Genomic DNA, 21,815 nt, shown 5'->3' on the forward strand with positions numbered 1-21,815 from the left:
CTCCTCGTCGAGACCTGACCTTCTAATATTGTATACTGATCTGATACCAGTCGTTGCATTTCGTAGTACGAGGCCGTAGGCATGTCCCCTGTTTGAGCACAGGTGACTTATTATAGGTTTATACATGTTACGAGACTGTCCTTATCCCTATTACCCACTCCCTGCCATTCTTACTCCACCCGTTGGTGGGGTCGGGATTTGCAGGACGGTGCATTCCCCTGGGACTCTCAGGTTGATTGCGAACCGGCTGCAGTCCGCTAAAGCCTGGAGCTCTTGTCGACCCCCCCTCCGATCAGTAAGATATTTGGGGATGTGGGAGGCGAATGTAGAAGGCATCCTGGGAGATATAGGGTTCTGGGTCGTCCCATTAGAAGGATCTGGGGGACCCTGTGTTCCGTACACCAGGACGTTTCACAGCAGGGCGCCGGGAAGAAGGGCGTCAGGCAGACGGCCGGAATGTTGACTTTGGGCAGGATAGGGGGAGTGGAGGGTATTATATTTCAATGTATAAACGTATGCCCTGTAACTCAATAAAGAGTCTTGTTTTCACCCTTCATCAAGTTTCGACTGATGTTTGGGCACGGAGCTGTATATGACCGAACAGGGAGAGACTTTGGTGGAGATACTCTGGTCAAGTATTGGAGCTCCATCACAATCCACCTTAAAGTTCAGGAGTGCCTGTTACTACAATTACTGGATCCCTTCATGGGAAGAAAAAAAATTGATGGGATGGTGAAGTTCTTGGTGGGAAATCCAATCTTGCCATGCTATGCTTGAATAAGGCCCGACTCAGATGTTTCTCCAGCATTAGCGAGTGAACTTTGGCATTTCACCAAAACCCTCTTCCAATTACTGATTAGTAAATATAACCCTTTGAAGGCTCCTTGGGTCAGCTCATGTAGTGCCTTAGGCATGGTCATGAAGTGTATGTGGTCCAATCAGCGTAATTTTGGAATTAAGTGTGTAAAATACGATAGCAAGTAAAAAGATACTTGACCAATTCTGTCCATTTAATCATCCACGATCAATCTAAAAAAATATCTATATATAATCTAAATTTTCCCACTAATGCTAATTATCTTCGTCCACCTTCTCTTTACAGGAGGCGCAGAAAGTCACCAATGTTGTCACCACCCAAGTGACCGATGGGGACTACAAGCCAACAGACGAGAAAGAAGAAGTCGCGGTGGCCGAGGTGGGGTGGATGACATCCGTCAAAGACTGGGCCGGCGTGATGATATCTGCGCAGACCCTAACGGGCCGCGTGCTGGTATGTACCTGGTTTTCTTTCCATACGCTCAACAAAGTAAAGAGGTTTGGTTCGTGTAACTCAATGATATCTTCAGAACCATACAGGTTATGCATAAGAACCAGGTAGGACGAGGACAATCTGATGGTTGCGGCCCAGTGTTATCACTAAGACATCTTGCAAGAATAGTGCTGGTTCCTCTAGTCTTAAAGGCAGGACATTCTTCTACGATGGTTGTGAACCATGAGGAAAGTTGCCTTCACCCTCTTCTATCCATTGAGTCATTCATGTGTTCTAGAAAGCTACTACTTGGCGCCAGGTTCATTATTCCATCTTGGTGTCTCTTGCGCAATATACATCTTTCAGATGTCTCCAGTTCCATTTTTATTTGACTAAAGAGTAGGCTTTATTACCATCGAAGAGGTCCTCAGCTTTTGATAAGCGAAGCTGGGCAGAACGTCGCACGAGGCATGACGTCAATGGCAAGAACCGAGATTCTCATCGACTCCATCATCATCATCGTTGATGTTTGCCTACCACGGGGCTACATTGATTTCTTGTTTTCAGGATCTGCGTTATCTTTCCTGCCCATTAAAGTTCTCTCTTCCCTTATGGTTAAGTTGCCGATTGGTTCAGGCAGCCTTGGTCCGGATTAGGGAGGAGAAGGTAGAGAACTTCAGGACAGGACATGCATTTGTTAGCTAATGCTGGCTCTGCCACAAGCTGCCTCCCACCCCAGCTTCCTCAAGGTTAACATATAACCTAAAATACCTCCAAAGGATCTTGTAGCTTCTCAACGTCCTCGTGGCATCCATCTTCTTTACAGGGCTCTAAATCCTCGACCTCAGCTGATGACAGCAGTGGCTCCACACTCCGCGTCTGTTCCATTTTAACTGCTCCCTAAAAAAAAAAAAAACCCGACGCTCCCTAGCATGCTGTGATTTTGGATTTTTTACATTTATTTTCTGCCCGCAATTTAATTCAAAACCGGCAAAGGCGAAGGAACCGAAAAAAAAAAAAGAAATAAAAAAAAAAAAAAAAAAGAAATCAATACTTTCTTGGGAGAGAGCGAGACGCCGGCTGTTTAACCAATTCCTAAATCGTGTTATCGCCGCTCATGTCGATAAAAAATAGTAATTCGTAGACGGGCTATTAAATTTTCTTTCTTGGCAATTACATTTGTATTTTTTTAATTTTTTTTATAATTTTTTTTTGGTGCAAAAAAAAAAATCCAAAAATTTTAAAAAACATTTATTTCCCGACCTTTAATTAAGATCTAAACCAGGCAGAAGGTGGCCGTGGAATTTTAAAAGGGGCTTAAAAAAACCCCAACAAAATAATGGGCGGTGAGACCCTGCTGTTCTGCTCGCAACAGCACGCGTTTCGATGAAATGCGGCTCCCCGCTGGCCCGTGCGCTGAATATCTCGCCCTCCCTCCGCGCATGCATTTATTCACAAAGCGGTGAGCACACGCAGGACGGAACCCTTTGCTTCTAAATGTCAGCCGAGCTCCCGATATAATACGCGGCAATTAGAGTGAAGCACAGCACAGCAGGACTGGTCAGGCCTACCTCGGGGCTGCAGAGACCTGCGGATCGGATCCTTGCCCCGAGCCAGGTTAATACTGCCCCCCCATCTACAATATATCGAGGGGGGGGCAGAAAAACTAGCAGATTATCACACGAGTGCCCCCGATGCTATCACAACCGTCCGCATAACATCTCAACTGGAAGACAAAACGCGTTGACGTACCAGTATAACAGAAGAAAGGGTTAAAAAAAGTGGGTCGGTTGTTGTCATGGCAATAATGAAAGGGACGCGTCCGTTTTATAAATAATCTCATGCTTGTATAATCTTCTTACATTGACGATGGATCAATATTATTGCGGGAGCTCTGTTTACCCGACGCGTTTCTCCTCCCGGCTGTGATTGGCTACGCGGGAGGAGGTTATGTACATAGAGGGATTCTGCGGGAAAAGTTCTGGTTAGTTCCTGGCCTTAGATTCAGGAGCCGTATGCCTATCCCATACATAGTTAAAATCCCCTCGCTGTATTACCCTCTACCACCTCTGCTGGGAGGCCGTCCCGCTTACCCAGCGCTCTAGTTTGAGATTACGGCCTCTGGTTCTCCTTTGATTGAAGGCCGGGCGGCGCGGCCGCGTTTTAATTTTCGAGGTTGCCGGCAATCGGCGGTATCAAACTGCGGAATCAATGAATCCATAAACCCTGGCGGTTGACAGAAGGGGGGGCACGGCGTGAGCACGGCATGCGCGGTTGGGATTTGACAATCCAGTTAACCCTTTATATCACCTAACCGGGTTTTTTTGATCCTGCAGATATCGCTTTCGCCTGTAAGGGGTTAACGCCATCATCCCAACACTTAATGGGTTAATCTGTTTCTAAAAGCGATTTCCTTTTTCCTCCCCATAATTGGCTCTCTTTACTTAATGAACATGCGCGTGGAAAGCCGCTGTTTTGCTATGAATGATTCAGACATCTCTCCTCAGCACTCGGCCTCTCGGGTCCGCCGTGTAACCCTTTCCCTGCCGAGTGGATATTGTATTTATTGTACTGTGATGCCTGTAGGAGCGAGGGGCAATAAAATGCTGCAGATTAACCCTTCCCGCCCCCCCTCCACACCACTGCATGGATGGATTGGGATGGGATGGGTTAAAAATGCACTAGGTTTGGGTTGATGGGTAAAAATGGCTGCAGTTTAGTGAATAAGACCCCCGAAACTTGTTGCCTTGGTAACAAGAGCGTGGATTTAGTGGCGATTACAGAGACCCAGAGCAATGAGAGAGAGAGAGAGAGAGAGAGAGAGAGGAAAAATAGCTTAAGCATACCTCCCAACTATCCTGTGTTTGTGGGGCAGTCCTGATTTCTGTATATCCTCAAATGGCTCCGGAAACGACCCCGGGTGCCTGGAGACACTCTGAAGCTGAGCGCTGCTCATACTTCCTGTCCGGATGTTCTCTTCCTGCTGGTCCACCCCACCCTTACAGAGACTGCCCGAACCAATCAGCATACCTGGCAACTGCGGGTGACGGTGGTAAATCCACAGGATTGGAGTGCCTATTACATTCCCTCCCCATACAAATTGAATGTTTTTTTTGGGGGGATAGCCCCGCCCCCTAATGCAGATAACCCTGCCCCCACGTGACACTCCACGCCCCCATGTAAAAGTTTCCAGGTATGCCAATCGATCAGCAACTTAACAACGGCAGAGAGATAACGTATCGGGGATCCTGCAGATCCAGAGAACAGGAAGTTACGCTGGAAGCTTCCATTGTATAAACATCGGGGGGGTCTCAGTTATTAAGGGTATAAAACTGTTAACTCGGCAAAAAGACAAACCTACATAAAATACTATTAAACCAAGTATGTTAATTATTTTATATTTATTAGATTTGTTTATTTTAATGGTTTTAAAAATTATAATACAATAATTAGAATGTATAATTATAAAAAAAAATGTATTTTAATTGAAAGTTACAAGTTAACATCCAGCGAATCACTTTATATATAGAAAGGCATCCTCCCGAGGGCCGAAAATCGTTTCCACGCGTCAGGCGCTCACCGTTCTACAGGGCTTTAACCCCTTAATGACAAAGCCTGTACATGTACGGGCTCAAAATGCATTGTTTTCGATGGGTTTAGGAACCGCCCATTGTCCTTAAGGGGTTAATCTTTTCCGCGTACCTGGATACCGCGTGTTTGCTTTGAGGCCGTAATTATTGTAAACATGTCTGCCGGGAAACCTCTGCGGGAAAGAGCCGTCTGACTCTGCGGACGTGGAAAAATCGGCCTCTGCTACGACAGCGACACGAATCGACGGAGCGTTCCTATTACTTTACAGAGAAGGTGGGAGATACGTGGAACGGCCTCCCAGCAGAGATGGTAGGGGCTAATATAAGGGGGGAGAATTAAACTCTGTAAAGGGGCAGAACCATCTCCCTCTTGCCCCTAATGCCTCTGGCTATATAACCCAGCACCCACGAAAAAGAGACGTCCATCAAGGTCAAGGAGAAGGCTTGCTCTTCTGATGCTTTGTCTCATTGACTTCTTATCTCAGAAGTATAGAAGGTCCGTCACAGCGCTGCGAGGGGTATATTAAGGTTTTTTTCCGACCGGTGCGTAATCCTCCTTTGTGACCCCGGTTTATTATTTATAACGGCAGACAATGAGATGCATTAAAAATGTATCAGAAGAGATAAAGCCACCTCCGGAGGCCGTTGAATGGCAGCTAAGAGCGCGGCCATTGTGTGTTAACAAAGCAACGAGCGACAGACTCGCTGAGAGGCCTGGGAGGAAAAACTGGGATCTTCCTCTGTCCTCGGGTCAAACGCGTCTGTCCTGAAAGGCAGCCGTCTCTCCCCGCGTATGCCGGAGCCCGTGAGCTTTTTTGGGTTTCGGCCAAGATCCTCCATCTCAGCACTTTGTATCGCTTCGTATTATATATATTTTTTGTGCTATTAGAACCAAAAATATGTCTTCGGTCTTGAGCGGTCATCACATCCCCCCCCCCGCGGCTTTTTTCCTTGGTTCTTTCCTCGATTATGGTTCACGTATATGTGATGAGGGACAGAAGATCTATGGGCCTACAACCGTCTCCTGGTGCCAGTTTCTCGGTATGATGTCGGCGTTGACTTTAGGATATCCAGCTGCCATGATGGATGTTCCTAGAGTTTGGTGGAAAACATTTTTTTTTACCCCAAAAATAATGTGAAAAAAGAAATTCCACAGAATCCCTGACAGCGGGATCGTCCCTTTAATGAAAATGAGGTTTAACCTGTGGAGTGGCTCAGAAGCTACCCCCATCGACCACTTTGGTTGACCACTGGCGTAACCGAAGGCCCCCGCAGCCCCTGAAAAGCCAGCGCAGCCCCCATAAACCCCTCCCCACCCCGGGCTGTTCGTACGGCTGGCCCGGTGAGCCCCGCTCCCTTAGTCGCTGAACACTGAGTCTGAGTGCCGGGATGTGACATCGCTTCCTAGCGCTCAGACGTAGGCAGCGTACGAGAAACACGAGAGAGCAGAAGCCATCTCAGGTGGACGGTAATGGTGGGAGGACAGGGGGTTTGGGGTGCATGTGTGTTTAAGTGAGTGTGTTAGTGTGTGTATGTGTGAGTTTATTACTGTGAGTGTATATGTATAAGTGTGTGACAATGTGTTACTGTGTGTGTAAGTATGTTAGTATGTGTTTGGGTGTAAGTATGTTACTCTGTGTGCACGTTAGTGTGCATGTATGTTAGTGTATTACTGTGAGTGTATAAATATGTAAGTCAGTGCAATATATCACAGTGTGTAAGTATGTGTGTATGTGTGTGTAAGTACAGTATGTTACAGTGTGTAAGTATGTGTGTGTGTAAGTACAGTATGTTACTGTGTGTAAGTATGTGTGTGTGTGTAAGTACAGTATGTCACTGTGTGTGTGTAGGGGCAGCATGGGGGCCCCCACCATAAGTCTCTCAGGAGGGCCCCTGCATTTTATGTTTCACCACTGCTGTCGCCCAAGGTTCCACTCCTCAATGGCCAAATAATGCTTTCAATTCCTCTTTCAATTAACTTTCCTTCCAGGTCTTTCTCTGCATCCCATAATTATTATTTCATTGCACTTCTTTCTACATTTTATCAGTTTTTAGTCTCACGTTGACTGGGATCTATGTGCTTGAAAGAAAAGAACTGGAAGAATTTCTGGTCTGAACGGACATGAACTGGTTAGCTCATCTATCTCTCTACTTGACGGATGATACCTGTTGGCTTGGACCATTGGCACCCAAGGGCCACTAAATTTGAGAAAATTAAGTTCCCCAAAATGCCGAGATCAGCAAGACATCTCAGCCAGAATCAATAGCAATCAAAGAAGTAGAGGAGTAGAGTGCCAAAACTACAAGGGTTGGTCAAAAATGGCTGCCAAGAACTGGTCATATATTTTTTTTAAGCACACAAGCAATGTACTCCTCGTCTCAATGAATGATATGCTAACCTCCTGGCTTTGATAAACAATTGTTGTCTCCCAATATTCATCCTCTAAAGGTTTCTTGTTACGGACCTACATTCCAGTCTTTGTTAATGGTCGCTCGTGTCCTACAGTCATGTAAAGAGATCCAGAGAGCATTGGGAAGGCAGAAAACTATTTGGTCAAATTATTCTCTAAAGTTCTTGGAAGGTAAATAGCACAGCCAGACCGGGGTTAGACGTTACTTGCTTAATGTGTTCCTTGTTCTTGGTCAAAAAAAAGTCTACAAGCCTTGTGGTTAAGTTCTTCTCCACTCTGGGCCAGTAAGACAGGAGAATGCTTTGTCTAGATGTATGTATACCATGGTTTGTCAAATAAAATACTGATGGGACAGAATGAGGCCCAACTTATGTCCAGGTCTCACCCCTACCTTCTACACCAATAAAGGTGGGAAGTCCAGAAGGTCTCACCAGTACATTTTACACCAACAAAGATGAGAAGTCCAGAAGGTCTCATTATTACCTTCTACACCAACAAAGGTGAGAAGTCCAGAAGGTCTCATTATTACTTTCTACACCAATTAAGGTGGGAGGTCAAGAAGGTCTCACCACCACCACCATCTACACAACCAAGGTGAGAAGTCCAGAAGGTTCACAACCACCTTCTACATCAATCAAGGTGGAAACTTCAGAATGTCTCACCACCACCTTCAACACCAATCAAAGAGGAAAGTCCAGATGACCTTAGCCTACATGACAACTAGAAACCATAATTAGGACTCTTTGGGCGTATCTGTGTGTTTACTAGCATCAAGAAACCGGGATTTCATGTATATTTCTTCAGACATCGACACTTTCTCGTCAGGAGATCTGTGTCACATTCCATAAGATGAAGATACTGGGGAGGGCCCCAGGCCAAAATCAACATTTCCAATCATTTTCTCTTTGCCGGTTGTATAATATAGACCCGTTCCAAGCGTATTGATGACAGTCTTCTCAGTGGCTTTGCCAGCTTCTCTTGTACTTAAATGAAATGTACACATAAGGACCATCCCGGGAGAAATGTCCTACGGATTCCACCTCCGCAGGAATATAATTAGGGATTTATCGATGAGTCTGGTGAACAGGGGGAGCAGACAGAGAGTAGAAACGGATTTTGGTATGGAAATGAAGATGAGTTAATGCACGTATTCTATAGGATATAGAATTTTTCAGAGTGCCCTCTAGTGTCAGTACCAGGTACAGCTGTGGTGTCACAGGGCACCGGTCACCTCCTCAGCGTACCTTGGCAGTGAGATGACTGGCAGCCTGTGGCAGAGTCAGCCTCATCTGATGTTTCAATTCTTGTCAGTCCCTCTAATGGAGAAGCTGCGTATGATTAACCCATTCCTCTATCAGAAGCAGTTACAGATCTCACAAAGTAGAGAAGGCGGTAGATAAGAGGAACAGCCTCCCAGCAGAGGTGGTGGAGGCTAATACAATGAGGGAAGACGAGACTAAGGGCCGAATGGGGCCGATCTGCCGGAAGGTACAGATGGCAGACCGCGATAGGGGTCAGATACCACTTATCCGATAAAGTTCTCTGGGTGTTGATTGCTTTTCCAAGACACCTGCAGAAAGACGTCTCTTAATAATTAACGAGATTACGAGCGGAGGCGTCGTAACACAATTAAAAAAAATCCGCCCCTCCCCCAACCCCCATTGTGGACATAATTTTTTACCTAAATCAGTAGGCCCATACATATATATTTTTATAAAAATAATTTCTCCCCTCAGTATACAATGTACTTTTTTTTCTGAATAGATAAAAAGTAGCAAACAGGAAGTTTGATGCTAAATGTTAATATTTATTTTATGAAGAGCAATATTTTTAGCAAATTTTTTAATAAAATAAATGTTTTTGTTTAAATATAATTTTGATGACATATCTTGAAAAAGAGTTGAGATTTGTGAAATTTGTAGAAATTTGACTTCCAATCTACTCCGCTTATCTGCCACCCTTTCAGTGACTTTTTCCTGGATTCTCAATGGTTCATCTGACGCGTTTTCGCCGACAGGAAGGTCTGATCTGGCCCTGTATAATGTATCTTTAAATCCGAGAGATGAGTTTTAAGGCACCTTCCCATATTAACGATACGTCATGCAGGGCCGGCTCAGTCCTTCAGCAGGCGAAACGCGTTGGGTCATAGTGAAGTCAGGGAATGGAAATGTTTCAGTTTAATACATCTCACTTGTTTTAGGGAATAAACTTTTATTCTTCTTGGTGGTCCTTGGTGTCTTTTTCAGATTGCCCCCTGCCTGCCCCCGTAGCCCGAACACAAAGCAGAACACATAAGAATCCATTTTCTTCCCCTACACCTTTCGCAGTGCGTGGGTTTTTTATGACTGATAATCTCCCAGCGGATTATGGCACCCAAGATAAACATTTTCATATTAATTTGTCAAACAACGCGAAACCTTGTAATAATAAACAGTTTGAGAGTTTATACAGCGAGATGTGCGGAACTGTTACCCATGGGTTAACCCGTTCACGTCTGAGCCGGAAAGAGCCATCATTGTGTTATTATTTCCACAGTCACTGCCAAAGTTATTGATCCATTAGTACATTTAACGAAGAGACAACGGAAGGGAGATGAAAGTATGCATTTTTATCGTTCGAAAGTCCCAAAATGTAAAAAAAAATAATAATTAATAATTAAAATAATAATTAAAAAAAATATATACAATAATATAAAATAATAATATTAAAATGAAAAAATTTAAATCTTTCAAATGTCATTGTTTATGGAGGTGTGATCCCCGATAATTTGCGTGGCAACCGGCGTATTCTATTGCGCCGATCATCTGTTCGCATGAAGACACTGGTTGACTCCCTGGTAACCAAAAAAAACCCCACAAACCCACAAAAAAAATATTTCTATACTCAATGTGTCAATTGATCACGCACAATGTCATCATTGAAATATGGCTCAGTGAAATAGATTTTGAGTGATATTGAGTCATTTTGATAAACGTCCCCAACGCATTTCTCCCTTGTGGTTACGATCAGCAAAGATCCAGGACTTAGGCCCTTCACGTTATATCTATCACCAGATATTACTAAGTGGCCCAACTCAGAAATGTGAAATCAGTATCCTTCTGTGATTAAAACTGGAATCCATGTTACGAATGGTGGCCTCGTTGGGTTCTAAGGTCGCTCGTTGCAAAGTATTTCTAATATCCTTGCTGGGACGTTTCTAATAATAATAGTCAGTACCAATAAAAGCAGGTATGTCCTGGAAGGCTCTAAGAACATTTAGAAGCTACACTTTCTTGTGTAGGACGATCCGAGTATAATGCTTGTAACGCAGGTGGGTAAGTTTCAAAAGAGTCATGAAGCCAACTCAACAGACCTAAGTTGACCACACACCAAACCAAAGGAATTCTAATTATATTCATATCTAAAGTTACCGTTTAGTTGTCTTGGGTCGCACTCAAGTTTGACCAGTTGTGGGTAGACTATCCTCCTCGACAAAATCCAGTCTATTTTGCTTTAGTGTTCCTTGAGACCAAGTTTTGAGAATACGAGCTATGTCTTGCTTTCCATGGTGACCCAATCTCCAAGTTGATAGTAGAGCTGAAGAAGTTGAGTTGACCTCAGCGCCTAAGCTTGACCGTTAGCGAATAGACCTCCAAAGTTTGTGCAAAAAGTTAAAAAGGTTTAAGGTTCGGATGTTCCGTCTGGAATTCTGACTCTTCATGTCTTCTCGTTGCAGGTTGTGACCGTCTTCGCCCTGAGCATTGGAGCCCTCGTCATATATTTCATCGACTCCTCCAAGTAAGTTGTTTTGCTTCTTCAGTTGTGACTGGTATACCGGTAACCATTTATGTCCATTTGTCAACACTCACAATGATGTCCCAGTGACTTGGGTTCCACCGCAGGAAGGGCTGAGCTGGCCCAGTATGATGTATAGGTAAATCAACCAGATGACATCCAGGAAATCTCCCCACATTAACTATACATTATGCAGGGCACACTCAGCTGTTATGACTGGAGAAATGTGTTGGGGAGAACCTTTCATAATGCACAGAGAAGTCATGGATCCTGGTCTGGATCAGGAAACAACCGGTATGAATATCAAAGGAGGTTCCTGCCCCCTAGAGCTTACAGTCTATTGCAGCCACAACAAGTGTCTTAACTGGTATCACAAGTGTAGCTGCATTCGTTTCAGTGCCACGTTTTGGGGTTAAACGAGAGACTATAGGCATGTTGTCTTGAAGGCCTACACCGTGGCTTTCCTGATCTCATTGCCCACATCTGGGACCCAAGAAAAAGAGGCACAGGGCTTCCCCACCAGGGTCCATGTTCTCTCGGAAATGAAGGTGGACGAAGGCTTGGGACGTGGAGACTGGAGCTGGGATAGGATTAATGCCTGTACTTAATGTATCGTTGGAAAGGAGTGGTAAATTTGATTAAAAACGACGCACAGTAAATGCTTTCAGGATAATTGGATGGAGCAGGCGGTGAGTTGAAGTAATGGGTTGGCAGGGAGCTCAGGCTTCGACGGACGCATTGAAAAGGTACTCGTTATAGATGAAGGTTTAGATAAGAGACGTTCCTACTGCTAATGTAGCCAAATTACAAACAGCATATTCCAGAGACATAGGAAGCATGGCAGGCCTCTTACGTCCCATAATGCCCCGTCAACGAAGAATACAAACAGCTGGTTAGAGGTCTACATAAACACAATTCACAATGACCATCTTTACACCATTATTTCTTCCTCTTGCTTAGTCCTTCTTCTTCCTTACTGGCCCCATGCCTTTCCTCTCTGAGTCTCACTCCATACTACCCCAACATTGCAGAGCATCCCCCCCAACTGGCTCATGATCCCCAGAAAAGTGGGGAGTCTATCCAGTGCCATCGCGTGAAATCCAAGACTGTTGGCCAGTATGTTACTCCCACCCACCAGCTTTATTCACCCATGACCATTCTTATGAAAGCTCTGTCTTTCTCACCTCCCTCATCACCATTCTCACCCCCCCCAAGACCTAATGTCCAAAAATGATTTTCCACGTCCCGACAGTCATAGAAATGGAATTCATCCGACATCCCGAACCGAGCCGCGTCTGAGCCTGCCCCCCCGCCCCCCGCTGATGTACTGATTCTCGGTTCCTCTAGCTGTGTGGGCCACGGACTTAACGGTTTTAAAACAAACAGCCCATGACTTTTTTGTTATCGTGTGAATCTATTCGCTGCCTGCGTGTTATTTAAACAAATTGGGACAGCTCTGAATTTCCAGGACATACATGGAAGCAGACAGTTACTGTAATCCAGAACGCGCCAGCAGTAAAGGGACGCTCAACAAGAGGCCCTTTGGATTTTCTTCTCAGGATTTGGCAAAAGCAGACGCGAGGCTCTGTCCTGAAAACGTTTATTTTCCCTTTTCTTTTTTATTAATTTGGAAAGTGTGGTTGTTTTTTTTCTTCGACACTTCCGAAATGTGTTAATAAAAAAAAAAAAATGGGCGCCATTTATCACTGAGTTTAGTTATCTGGTGTCTTCTTTTCCCATTTTCCTTTGGCCTGTCTTCTGCCCGGATGGGGAGTTTAACCCCATTTACGACCCAGATGTCTCGACTCTCTGTGACTTAAAGGGGCACAGCACCTTTTAAAGCAGTCTATGGAAGCTGTGCCGACCCAACACATCCCCCATGATGTAAATGGGCCAGTTGGGAACATCAGGGATCTTTTCACAATATGGAAACTTTATTCAACCTAAATTCTAAATTTCATCCCATGATGGTGCTAATACCCTGATAATTGTTGGACCTACAAACATTTCCCAGTTTTTTTGTGCTTGGTCTGTGGCAGATACATTGACGACGTACACATGGAGACCATATCAATGTTCCCTGCTCCTGACAGCCTATCTTAAGGTATATAGGTGATGAATTTTTAGACTGATGAACGTGTCCTTCTTAGTCTTCTTCTCTACAGAACTCGATGGAGATGGCTTTTATTTAAGAGCAGGTAAGCCTGATGAAGGCTTCCTTGTGTGATGAGCGCCCCCACATGGGTTTGCTGAGTTAGTCCACCAAATCAATGGTTATGTCCATTGTAAAGACACGCTGTCTCTCGGGATGTTGGATACTGAGGCCGGAGAGACGAGAGGCTGATGCAGTTTGCTCTGGACTAGACATGTGTTTAATTCCACTGCAGCTCTCTCCGAAGGGTCATACATCACTCTGATGACTCCTTGGAGCTTCAGGTTGTTTTTTGGCTGGGATCATAATGACGGAGTGGGAAGATGAACCAAAAAAATCTTAAAATCTCTTAAATCTGGCCATCACATGTCTATCTGATGGTAGAGGTCCTAATGAGACACAGCCTGTCCGGCATAGTTAAATCAGTGAGCCGGCCCTGTATAATGTATACTTAAATCAGTGAGCTGGCCCTGTATAAGGCATTGTTCAATCATTCCTTTAATGATGCTTTATACCTGGCCATCCAAGCTATTCTTAGAAAGGAGGCTCATACAACTTCAGCTGTCCCCTCCATTAGTAAATTCCCCCATACCAGCTTACCATTCACGCACGCCTGTGCCACCAACAGGGTAAAATTAAGTTAAAATACCCAATTTTCTATCAAGCTATGGAAACCTCTTAAATAAGCAGCAATGTTTGGATTCAAAATGAAGCCGCCTAATGGCCAACGCCTGTGCGAGTGTAGCAAAAAACAATAATAGCGTATGTGAAGAAGATTGAAGTCCATCTAAAATTAATCTTAGAGGATTTATTAACGATGGCTTAACTGCGCCTGAAACGTGTTGGCTCCTTGGCCGTTTTATTGGGGTGAATCGTGTCATCGCTTATTGAATTCAATGCGGGTATAATCTTGGTTAAGGATTGTTGTGCGATGATGGACGCTGGTGAAGCTCGATATCGCCTTGTGACATCAGAATGACGAGTGAACGGCTATTAACTCTGACTACATGATGAAATAACAAAGAGAGATGATTTGATGAATGCTATATTTTTCGATCAGATGTCATGTCTCATTATGTATGAGAGATGATATGTTAAAGAGTTAAAGGTAGAATGTCTTCATGACTTGTGTCGTTTTTATGTGCTACGGATTCAGCAGCCTAGGGGCTTAATGTTCATGCTGGAAACCCAAGGTTCCACAATGCCTAAAACAAGATGTCGCATTTGGAAGTCTTGTCTTTACGGGCAACTTAGAACTTTGAGGTTTTTGAGCGACGGGCAAACCCAACAAGATGTTGATATTATACCAAAGGATGGGGGGATGGAGCTGTTCCGAAGGTTTACTTGGTGCCACCACTCTAAACCCTCATCAGGATGGGCAAGTGGACCACAAGCGGGATTTCAACCTTTAATCGAATCAGATAGAGAAGAGCCCTCTGTCCCTTAACTTAGATCCATAATATCCAAATCAACTAGCCTCAATTTGGTCTCCATAGCCAATCCCTGTGTCCTTGTTTGCGTGTTAAACTTGGTCTTAAGCTTAGCCTAAGAAGTCCCTCATGGCTGCATATCTTTTTTTTTTGTTTTCTCAGTGATATTGAATCCTGCCAACACTTCTACAAGGACACCACTCTTCAGATAGACATGGCTTTCAACATCTTCTTCCTGCTGTACTTTGGTCTGCGGGTAAGTGTATCCAGAAAACGTCACATTACTTTTATTTACTGAACCTTAAGATATTTTGAAGGCCTCCCTGGGTCCTCGCTGGGCTGGGTTACCAATTAGGATGGACGCAGAAGTTATACTAACGTAGATGATCGTTGTAAACATAACATGCACTTTTTTCTTCTCTCTCCTGTTATCCCTTTCTCCTCTCCCTCTCTCTTGCTGTCTTTCTGGCCCAATCTCTCTTATATGTCCCACCCTTCTCTCTCTCCCTTCTTTCTGTCCTTCTTTCTTCTCTCTATTTTCTCCATCACTCTCTTTCTTCTCTCACCCTTCATTTCTTTCTTTTCTCCTCCTCTTCTCTACCCCAGTCTATTATCTCTCTCTCCTTTTCCACTTTCTCTTTATCTCTCTTTCTTTCTTTCATTTTCCCCTCCCTCTCTTTACTTCTCTCAGTCTCCTTCTTTCTCTCTTTTTTTTTTCTTCTGCCTTTCTTGCCCTCTTTTTCTTCACATAGATTTTACTGTATGTTCTGTGCCGATAATTTAATCACCATAATAATAACATAAAAAATAACTGAATAAATAAAAATGAATAGTTATTAAAAGAATACTCTTCTTGCCCTAAACTATAAGATTTTTCTCCTGCTTTCTTTAAAGAATATAAATACAGATACACTGGGATAATCAGAAACAATCAGAAGGAAAATCCCATTGGTTTCCATGGCAACTACCCAAATTCTGTGGATGCAGCCCATAGTGTTATCAATAACATCAACCTCTTTTTATCCAAGACAGTTTAGATGAATTTTCCCATTTTTGGCTCAAAATGCACAATATACCTTTAATTACTAAATTATGTTATCAGAGATATGATTGATGTGTTCCACCATGCTTGAAATCTTCCATCTTGTTCATGGTTTTTATCGGGAACCCCTGAATTCCTATTCTGTTGGTCATGTGACCCAGGAAGATGCTGCTGATTGGTTAAAAGGCTAAAAAAGAAAACGTATTATATATTTCCGTCTCTAGGTGATAATAACAATAATAATATTATTTTATTTCTTTATATTTAATATTTGATTTTAGGAATGTGTCGCCCTGTGGCACAAATTACCCCAATTTGCCAATTTACATTCATATTTAATCCTTCCATACGTCAATAATGTCAGTTTAGATCACGTCGACGTGTCTAGGGCCGGTAGAAGACGCCACAATCGCTTTATTATTCTGGTGTCACTTATAATTTCAATTAATTCTAGAAATAAATAAATCCAATCAGAGAAACCTGACCACTAAAGATCCCATTGAAATGAAATGTAAATTATTCAACGTTTTAAATACACATTTATAATCCGCTTCATCGTCCAGAGAGCTTACTGTATGATGAATTGAAGCCCAAGAAATAATGTTTCATCTAATTGAACTGTAAAATTTTTAATAAAAATTCTTATTTTTTTCTTTCCTTGTAAGACTGCCTTTTTAAAGATTTAACGTATATTTTTTATATTTTTAATTTAAATTTAATTTATTTTTTTAAATATTAAATTCTTTTTTTTTTTTTAATAAAAAAAAAATAAAATAATAATTTTAGTGCATGTCCTCGGAGGGTAACACGCGATGTATTGTCTTTTAAGTATATATATAGAATAGGTTATTTATTACAATCTTTGTGTTTCGACGCAGATTTTCTCATTGGCTCTTTTCTCGTTGGCTCTTTTCTCATTGGCTCTTTTCTTCTCTTCGTAGTTCATCGCTGCCAATGACAAGCTGTGGTTTTGGCTGGAGGTGAATTCGGTGGTGGATTTCTTCACCGTACCGCCCGTGTTTGTGTCTGTATATTTAAACAGGAGCTGGCTGGGTGAGTAATCAGGATCATGACGTAGAAACCCAGAACCTGCCAGCAGATCGGCCCCATTTGGCCCTCGTCCAGTCGCCCGTTTCTCCTGCTGTAAAGACTCAAACAGTCGTTGGTCTCGTCTTAGATTCAGGAGCCGTATGTCTATCCCATGCGACAGAGATTTGGTAGGAGCAGAAGGAAGATCTGGGGTTTGGGTCTACCAAGGCTTGGTAGGTCCATCATCTAAGGAACCAGGTCTTCCTGGTTGGCCGTGACCTTTACAGGGAAGGCCTATGGCTGTGGGGCTCTACATCTATTTTTGGGGAGGGCTATCTGATTGTAACGGAGGTTACAGGAACCTGAAACGGATGTTTAGGAGATGAGACGTAAAGCTCCTTCTTTAAGAGTAGCTATGGTTGGCCTACGAAATGGTTTCAGATGTTGCTTTGCCCAGGCTGGGCATTTAGAAGAAGAATAATGTTTTTTGGTTTTTTTTACCCCGTTTAGTTTATAAAGCCATATCCCGGCTCTCCCTTTCAGCACCATGGACAGAGGCTGGCTTTACGGAATTGTTGCTAACAGTTGCTGCTTTATTGACCTTACCCACATTTCTGTGCTATGTTATATTGATATTGATATTGATAGGCAGAGCTGTGATTGTAGACCTACACATGGCTTGTAGATGGCTATTTTATTACTCTACTGAGAGGGTGGTAGATAAGTGGAACATCTTCCCAGCAGAAGTGGTAGAAGGTAATACAGTGAGGGGATTGAACATGCATGGGATAGACATACTGCTCCTGAATCTAAGACGAGACCAACGACTGGTTAATGTTTGAGTCTTTACAGCAGGAGAAACGGGCGACTAGATGGGGCCGAAAGGGGCCAATTTGCCTGCATATTCTGGGCTTTTATGTTTACGGCTTGGTTTGATGCAGTTTTAAGCCGTTACCAGCTCTATAATCCTCCATATATTGTCACAATGTATTTGTGCCGTGTGCGTTTGCAGGTAATAAATTTATTTATTGCGTGGAGCTTTTTTCTATGTGCAAAGACTGCCCTCTAGTGGAATACAACGAGAACAGCATTTGTTTAGCCCGAAGTACATGTTTACAAAATACTAACATTAGTTAGTTTCTACATTGTATTAGCGCTGGGGGGTTATATTACTGTATACAGTGCTGGGGGTTATTACTGTATACAGCGCTGGGGGGGTTATATTACTGTATACAGCGCCGGGGGTTATATTACTGTATACAGCGCTGGGGGTTATATTACTGTATACAGCGCTGGGGGGTATTACTGTATACAGCTCTGGGGGGGTTATATTACTGTATACAGCGCTGGGGGGGTTATATTACTGTATACAGTGCTGGGGGTTATTACTGTATACAGCGCTGGGGGGTTATATTACTGTATACAGCGCTGGGGGTTATATTACTGTATACAGTGCTGGGGGTTATTACTGTATACAGCGCTGGGGGGGTTATATTACTGTATACAGCACTGGGGGGTATTACTGTATACAGCTCTGGGGGGGTTATATTACTGTATACAGTGCTGGGGGGTTATATTACTGTATACAGTGCTGGGGGTTATTACTGTATACAGCGCTGGGGGGGTTATATTACTGTATACAGTGCTGGGGGGTATTACTGTATACAGCTCTGGGGTAATGCTCAAAGAAGAAAACGGGACCTCTCCTCGGCCCGTCTGGCTCTGGGTGACCTTGACGAGTCCAGCACGAGCTTTGAGGGATTTTTCTAAGCTCGGGAAGCTCTGGGAACGCACGCCGACTTGGCTGGGAAGCTGGGATCTGTAAATCCACTCCTGACCTAAAACATCCCATATTCCTGAATGCCGCGTCTGCTCGCTGGCGAGATTTAAGGCTTTCACTCCTATCGCCGTTGCTCGTGCTGGAAGCGAGCCTCCTCCGTAAGGATTTAGCTCGTTTTCCTGCCATATTTTCCTTCAGGGAAAACAGGGAGTATAATTCTCCCCCCCCCCCATGGCAATGCATTAACACGCGTAGCTGCGGGAGGGGGGCGACGCGGCCAGAACGAGCTTCCCTAGAGTGTCCGAAAGAGGCTTACAGCTTTAATATCCTGATGGCAAATAGGGGGTTTTAAAGCACCGCTCGGGGAGGGAGTCTGTATCAGCTGAGGATCTGTTGAGACCAACGTCTCGGAGCTCCGTATTGTGCGTTCCTCTGCCGTGGCGGCTTCTACGAAGATCTCATTGACTTGGAACGTCTTCATGATCTTCAGCCAGCCATAAACTTTCTACCCTTTCCCGGTTCCCTCCAGCTCTTCTTGTGGGACATTAATGTCTTGGATGTTCTCCATCTTCTCCAGCTCCTTCTGCTGGTCCATTTGACCACCGTTGACCTCTTTAAGGACGACACGGCACTGACGTGGGGTGGTTATTTTAAAGGTCTTCTTCCTCCTCATCAAGCTTGAGACATGATTCCCAGCAAGATCTTAGTTTACCGGGCTCCCGGAGGAGCCACCAAGAGCGAGGTGTACCGGACAACGCGGAGACGCAAGAAATCCCTAGGAGACTTGTACCAAAATGGGTACCGGGTGAAAGCCGGCCACAGCCCCGGCCGCGGGGATAAAGCGGAGCAGACCGGATGGCGTCACTCCGCGGCCGCTTGTTACCAAGTGGCCTGTTACTGGGGTAAGGCAGGTGGTATTTATCGTCCGTTCTTCATGCGCGGTAGAGTATTAACCATGCGTTTTAGTGCTCGCTAGGTAAACAGCTCTTTGGGAAGAAGGCTCGGGACATGGGCATTGGCAGAGGGCATTTAGACAAAGACAGAAATTGCCCCCAGGGGCACATATGGTAAAGCTGCTATTTTACGCATGACATACAATCTGCTTGGTTATTTAGTGGTTAATCCACCGGAAATTTGGGGCAGAAATTCATATATTTATGTATAATTGTGTCGGTGCCTTTTAACAGTACAAGTTTGAGTTTGCTCTGTCTCCTGTAGATGACATCACTATGATGCACTATATGCAAATGTGCTGAATAATCTGCATATGGTGCCACTTGATGATGTCATTAGTAATGGACAGCTCTTTATTCATGAGTTTAATGTTGGAATTTGTAAAAGTGGTTACTAGAGCGATGTCCATATCAACAGTCCGCATGACCAGAGCGGGGGGGGGCATTTTTATATTAGGGGGTGTAGCTAGTGGCATGAGTGGGACGGGGTATTTGTGTAACAGGGTGGGGTATTTAGAATAAGAATATGGGGTTTATTTATCCTGTTTAATTTATAACGCCTCGGGGAGGAAGAGTGGAGCATTAAGGGAGGAAAGAGGGGCTCAGGGGAAGAAAGGGGGCACAGGGGAAGAAAGAGTGGCTCAGTGGAAGAAAGAGTGGCTCAGTGGAAGAAAGGGGGCGACAGGGGAAGAAAGAGCGGCTCAGGGGAAGAAAGAGCGGCTCAGGGGAAGAAAGGGGGCTCAGTGGAAGAAAGGGGGCTCAGGATAAGAAAGGGAGAACAGGGGAAGAAAGGGGGCACAGGGGAAGAAAGGGGGGCACAGGGGAAGAAAGAGTGGCTCAGTGGAAGAAAGAGTGGCTCAGTGGAAGAAAGGGGGGCACAGGGGAAGAAAGGTGGGCACAGGGGAAGAAAGAGCAGCTCAGGGGAAGAAAGGGGGCACAGGGGAAGAAAGAGCGGCTCAGGGGAAGAAAGAGCGGCTCAGGGGAAGAAAGGGGGCTCAGTGGAAGAAAGGGGGCTCAGGGGAAGAAAGGGGGCACAGGGGAAGAAAGAGCGACTCAGGGGAAGAAAGTTGGGCACAGGGATTTGGGAGATGGGCTGACCACAAAATACTGTTAATACTGCTTCAATTTCACCCCACAGTGGTGAAGCTAAGTGGCTGGTATGACGTGGTGTGTTGTGACTTTCATTCTTGTGCGTTTGTATGAATCAGGTGTTCTCAGGAATACACAGCACAACGGCGCAGACGGAATTTTATTGTTGTTGGTTTATTCGATTTTTTCTGACCTTACCCACCTTGAGATAATCCTTCCAGCCACTAAGTGACACAAAAGGCTTTATCGTGACCTGAGCTCTGATGGGGGGTTTCGTCAATGTCGTTCATACTAACAATCATTAAAAATGTAACTGTAACACCTTTTCCATTCAGTCGATAATGACTTTTGTGTCAACAAGAACATCATTTAGTGGCATCTCTTAATAATTGAGTTTGTGGAGGTATATTGGGTCTGGGATCGTTGAATAGTTATTAATTTTAAACGCCAATGGGATTAAATGCGTCGGTTGAGGCTTCATCTCGGGTCAAAACCTGAAGTTTGGAAGAAGTATGTGTTTACCTTGACATGTGTGTTACCTTGGTTCATGTCACAAGGCCATTTGCAAGCCATTCCTGCGATTAAAGGTCGTCCTTTGATGAATCAAGGTGAACCTCTTCGTGGCCTTTATCTGGTTATTGAAGGTGGATTGAGGTGATGGGACCATGTATGTAGAATAGATCTCCCGATGTCCACTATTATTCTGTGAATCTTTTTTTTTTTTGTGGTGGGCATACACAGGACCTGAGGAACCTTCTGACCATGGAGACCTCATACATCAGTGGTGTGGTCTCCTATCTTAAAAAAGATTAAGCCACTCCATGGAGTCAAGATGGCAGCTCACACTGGCCTGAAAGACATGGTGGGCGTCTAATAGATTCAAATTGGTGGCTTCAGGAGAGAAGAACAAAAGTGAACTCCGTTAAAATTATGTTTTGGAGTAAAATTCTAACATGTCCCCCCTCTTTTCCAGGTCTGAGGTTCCTCCGAGCTCTGCGACTCATCCAGTTCTCCGAAATCCTGCAATTTTTAAACATATTAAAAACAAGGTGAGAACGGACGCCTCGAAGTAGAACCTTAATGCATCTCTGCCGTGACATGCCTCGTGCATTACTTAATGTTTACGCATTTTCACGATGAAAGTGGCTTCTTGGCTTAGATTGGCTGATTTTTGGTCAGCCGACAAAAGACCCATTCAGTGCTACGAAGGCTTTCCATTGGCCATTCAACGTTCTACTCTAGAACCCTGTGGTCATTTCATGTTTTTTCTTCTAATGATTGGTATCACCGCATTGGTTGGCTGAACCAGTGGGAAC

The 21,815-nt window shown here is 44.2% G+C and overlaps 1 protein-coding gene across 1 annotated transcript in view; it reads left to right on the forward strand.

Annotated features, from left to right (window-relative positions):
* LOC149278205 (calcium-activated potassium channel subunit alpha-1) overlaps nt 1-21,815 on the forward strand; it is a 120,855-nt gene that overhangs the window by 36,699 nt on the left and 62,341 nt on the right. Inside the window, exons 2-6 of the mRNA XM_089502208.1 lie at nt 1,103-1,270; nt 10,966-11,027; nt 14,769-14,862; nt 16,590-16,701; nt 21,473-21,548. Of these exons, the coding sequence (XP_089358334.1) occupies nt 1,103-1,270; nt 10,966-11,027; nt 14,769-14,862; nt 16,590-16,701; nt 21,473-21,548 (512 nt within the window). The remainder of the gene's footprint in view (nt 1-1,102; nt 1,271-10,965; nt 11,028-14,768; nt 14,863-16,589; nt 16,702-21,472; nt 21,549-21,815) is intronic.

Source organism: Sceloporus occidentalis, unplaced genomic scaffold, assembly GCF_023333645.1.
Source record: "Sceloporus occidentalis isolate IW3139 unplaced genomic scaffold, rSceOcc1.0.p SCAF_198, whole genome shotgun sequence".
In the NCBI taxonomy this organism is placed as follows: Eukaryota; Metazoa; Chordata; class Lepidosauria; order Squamata; family Phrynosomatidae; genus Sceloporus; species Sceloporus occidentalis.